Source organism: Salvelinus sp. IW2-2015, unplaced genomic scaffold, assembly GCF_002910315.2.
Source record: "Salvelinus sp. IW2-2015 unplaced genomic scaffold, ASM291031v2 Un_scaffold8953, whole genome shotgun sequence".
Taxonomy (NCBI): Eukaryota; Metazoa; Chordata; class Actinopteri; order Salmoniformes; family Salmonidae; genus Salvelinus; species Salvelinus sp. IW2-2015.
Window position 1 is genome coordinate 7,174 of NW_019950212.1, and position 3,501 is coordinate 10,674.

A 3,501-nucleotide genomic window follows, 5' to 3' on the forward strand; every position below is an offset into this window, starting at 1 on the left:
ACTGAATTCGTTTTCAAACGAGCAACAGAAGAAAAAAAACCGTGCCAATCGGCGTGTTCAGTATTTAAACATACTCTGAAATGACGTTGCACGAGCAGCACCGCGCGAGACGAGCGAGATGGAAGTCTCTCAGAACATCACACAGAGCAACGGTCTCTCCACCGTTACGACGCGGAGCCACGGATCAAAACAGCAGAGAATGTGAGCCTCGCGCTTCAACGCTCTTAGTTGATGCGGAAATTGACCCACATGCCGTTTACTTTAGTGAATCTACGCCACATCGCTAAGTCTACCTTTAATATCGTTGCAGTTAATATTGTCTAATAGTCAGAGGTTCTGTCCCAAATGGCAACAGAACAGGGTCTGGTCTATAGTAGTACACATATATAAGGAACCTCTTACCTAAACAGAACAGAGTCTGGTCTATAGTAGTACACTATGAAGGGAATAGGTACCTAGACAGAAACAGAGTCTGGTCTATAGTAGTAACACTATAAGGAACCTCTTACCTAAAAACGAACAGAGTCTGGTCTATAGTAGTGCACTATATAAGGAACCTCTTACCTAAACAGAACAGAGTCTGTCATAGTAGTACACTAATAAGGGAATAGGTACCTAAACAGAACAAGAGTCTGGTCTATAGTAGTACACTATATAAGGAACCTCTTACCTAAACAGAACAGAGTCTGGTCTATAGTAGTACACTATATAAGGAACCTCTTACCTAAACAGAACAGAGTCTGGTCTATAGTAGTGCACTATATAAGGGAATAGGGTACCTAAACAGAACAGAGTCTGGTCTATAGTAGTGCACTATATAAGGAACCTCTTACCCGAACAGAGTCTGGTCTATAGTAGACACTATATAGGGAATAGGGTACCTGAACGAAACAGAGTCTGGCTATAGTAGTGCACTATAAAGGGAATAGTACCATGTGGGTCACTCCCAGATAATCAGGCCAGTTAGAGATGGAGACAAATTAAGCTAATATAAATATTTGCTTTTATTTCCAAACAATATCAAAACATTTCATCACTAGACATTGTCAATGTCTTCCGCAAACCCTGATCCAATGATCAACAAACTCAAGCCTTGTTATTAAATAGCATGTGTGTGTGGTGTGGTGTGTGGTGTAGTGTGTGTGTGTGTGTGTGTGTAGTGTGTGTGTGTGTGTGTGTGTGTGTGTGTGTGTGTGTGGTGTGTGTGTGTGTGTGTGTGTGGTGTGTGGTGTGAGTCCTCTGTCTTCTACTGGTAGTACAGCTCCAGGTTCTGCCCATCGTGGATCTCATCTGCAGACAGGTGAGTTGAGGAGGACAACAGTGGTGGTGATCAGTAGTCCCACACAAACACCAGACAACAGTGGTGGTGACAGTAGTCCACACAAACACCAGACAACAGTGGTGGGATCAGTATCCACACAAACACCATCACATGCACAGTGTGTGTGTGTGTGTCAAATGCTTCGAGTTGCACAACCAAATCATTTCCCTGAGTTTCCCCTCAATATAATGAACTAAACCAGGAAACTCCTCACTTTCAAGGCAACACTTCACCAATAGCATTTCTCAATAACAAAAACTTTTGTTTACATTTAGAACCCACTCCGACAACAACCATCAGATAGAGTGAGGAGGAGACATTAAAATGTTGCTGTATGTTCTCTCTCTCCTTACTATATCTAACAGCAGCAAAACCTGGAAGGAAAGCAGACATGTTGTGCTCAGTATCGCCCAGTTTACAGATTCCTCCCTGGTCAGAGTGAAACTGTTGTTCTAAGGGCTCAATAGTTTTCTATTTCCTCTTGGTTAAAACAACTGTTTTAGCGTTCTTCGTCTGAATGTTGTTCTGGAGGCAGCTCTGCAGTGGTCACTAGCTGGCACAGCCACAAAGTCATCCAATTAGATTTTACACTGTTGAACCTCATGCCTAACCCTAATTTAAAACACCAAAAAGCACATTATTGTAAAAGCATGAAAACAATATAGCCACGTTTGACGTTGCAGCTGCTCTAAGAGGAAATGGCCCAGTTGTGCCTCGGACGAGACTCACGACAATAAAACGCCACCCTGTTGTCAAACAGTGACACTGCACTTCTGAGGCTCGAAAAGGATACAGTCTCCCAGAGACACGTGGTCCTTGAATATGGTGTACCTGAGAGGAGACAACAGGAAGTCACAGAGGAACAACACAGCCTAGACCAGGTTCCTCTCTGAACGTTTCAGATAGAAATGACACGATTCCTTATTCTACATGTCACAGAGACTGTTTAGTTCTGCACAATAATTTCTACCTTAATATTCTAAAACGTTACCCTGGATACAAAATCGCAGACTACACAGAGAACAGTCTGATAAATACAGGAGAAGAGAAGGGAAGTGACCGTCACTGGTTCTAGGCTAGGGAAGTGATCGTCACTGGTTCGTAGGCTAGGGAAGTGACTCGTCACTGGTTCGTAGGCTAGGAAGTGACCGTACTGGTTCGTAGTCTAGGATGTTAATTTCTTTCTCACCATTCTTGAGTACGATCTTGTCCCACCGTGTGCCTGTCTGGGCAGCGATGAGCTTCTTCAGGTCTCCTATAGTGTCTTCTGAGCTGGAAAGGGTTATTAAGGCTGTACACTTAACACTGATAGAACGACATGTGTAGTGGGTCTATGCCTGCAACCCTCTGAAGTTCAGCATCTACAGACATCTATATAACCATACCTCTAGAAGGGTCTGTAGTAATTTATACTTTAGTTTGTTGAAAATTATTTATTGCTGATATTAAAGATACATTCCTTATGTTTCAAAACCATTTCGCAACGATGCGTTTTAATGTTCAGAACGAGCGTCTGGGATAAAAAAAGAGTATGTGGACACCTGCTCGTTGAACATCTCATTCCAAAATCTTGGTCATTAATATGGAGTTGGTCCTCCCCTTTGCTGCTATAGACAGCCTCCACTCTTCTGGGAAGGCTTTCCACTAGATGGAACATATGCTGTTCAGCCACAAGAGCATTAGTGAGGTCAGCACTGATGTTGGGCAATTAGACATGGATCGCAGTCGGCTTCCAATTCATCCCACAGGTGTTCATGGGGTTGAGGTCAGGGCTCTTGCAGGCCAGTTAAGTTCTTCCAAAAGATCTCAACAAATAATTTTCGTACGGACCTCGTTGTGCACGGGGGCATTGTCATGTTGAAATAGGAAAGGGCCACCCCCAAAGTGTTCCCACAAATTGGAAGCACAGAACTGTCTAGAATGTAATTGTATGCTGTAGTGTTAAAATTCCCTTCACTGGAACTAAGGGGCCTGAACCATGATAAACAGCCCCAAGAACATTATTCCTCCTCCACCAAACTTTACAGTTGGCACTATGCATTCGGGTAGGTAAGTTCTCTTGGCATCCGCCAAACTCAGATAGTCCGTCGGACTGCAGAAAATGTTCGCGGCCAGCTTTACACCACTCCAGCCGACGCTCATTGCGCATGGGAATCTTAGGCTTGTGTGTGGCTGCTCGG

The 3,501-nt window shown here is 43.8% G+C and overlaps 1 protein-coding gene across 1 annotated transcript; it reads right to left on the bottom strand.

The window, feature by feature from the left end:
• Window positions 1–1,228: 1,228 nt before the first annotated feature.
• Window positions 1,229–2,652, bottom strand: ubl5 (ubiquitin like 5; the record flags this gene model as incomplete). The annotated part of the gene is made up of 3 exons (XM_070442405.1): window positions 1,229–1,290; window positions 2,115–2,152; window positions 2,471–2,652. Coding segments are annotated over 3 exons (264 nt in total), but the record flags the coding sequence as incomplete, so codon positions are not given.
• Window positions 2,653–3,501: the final 849 nt, after the last annotated feature.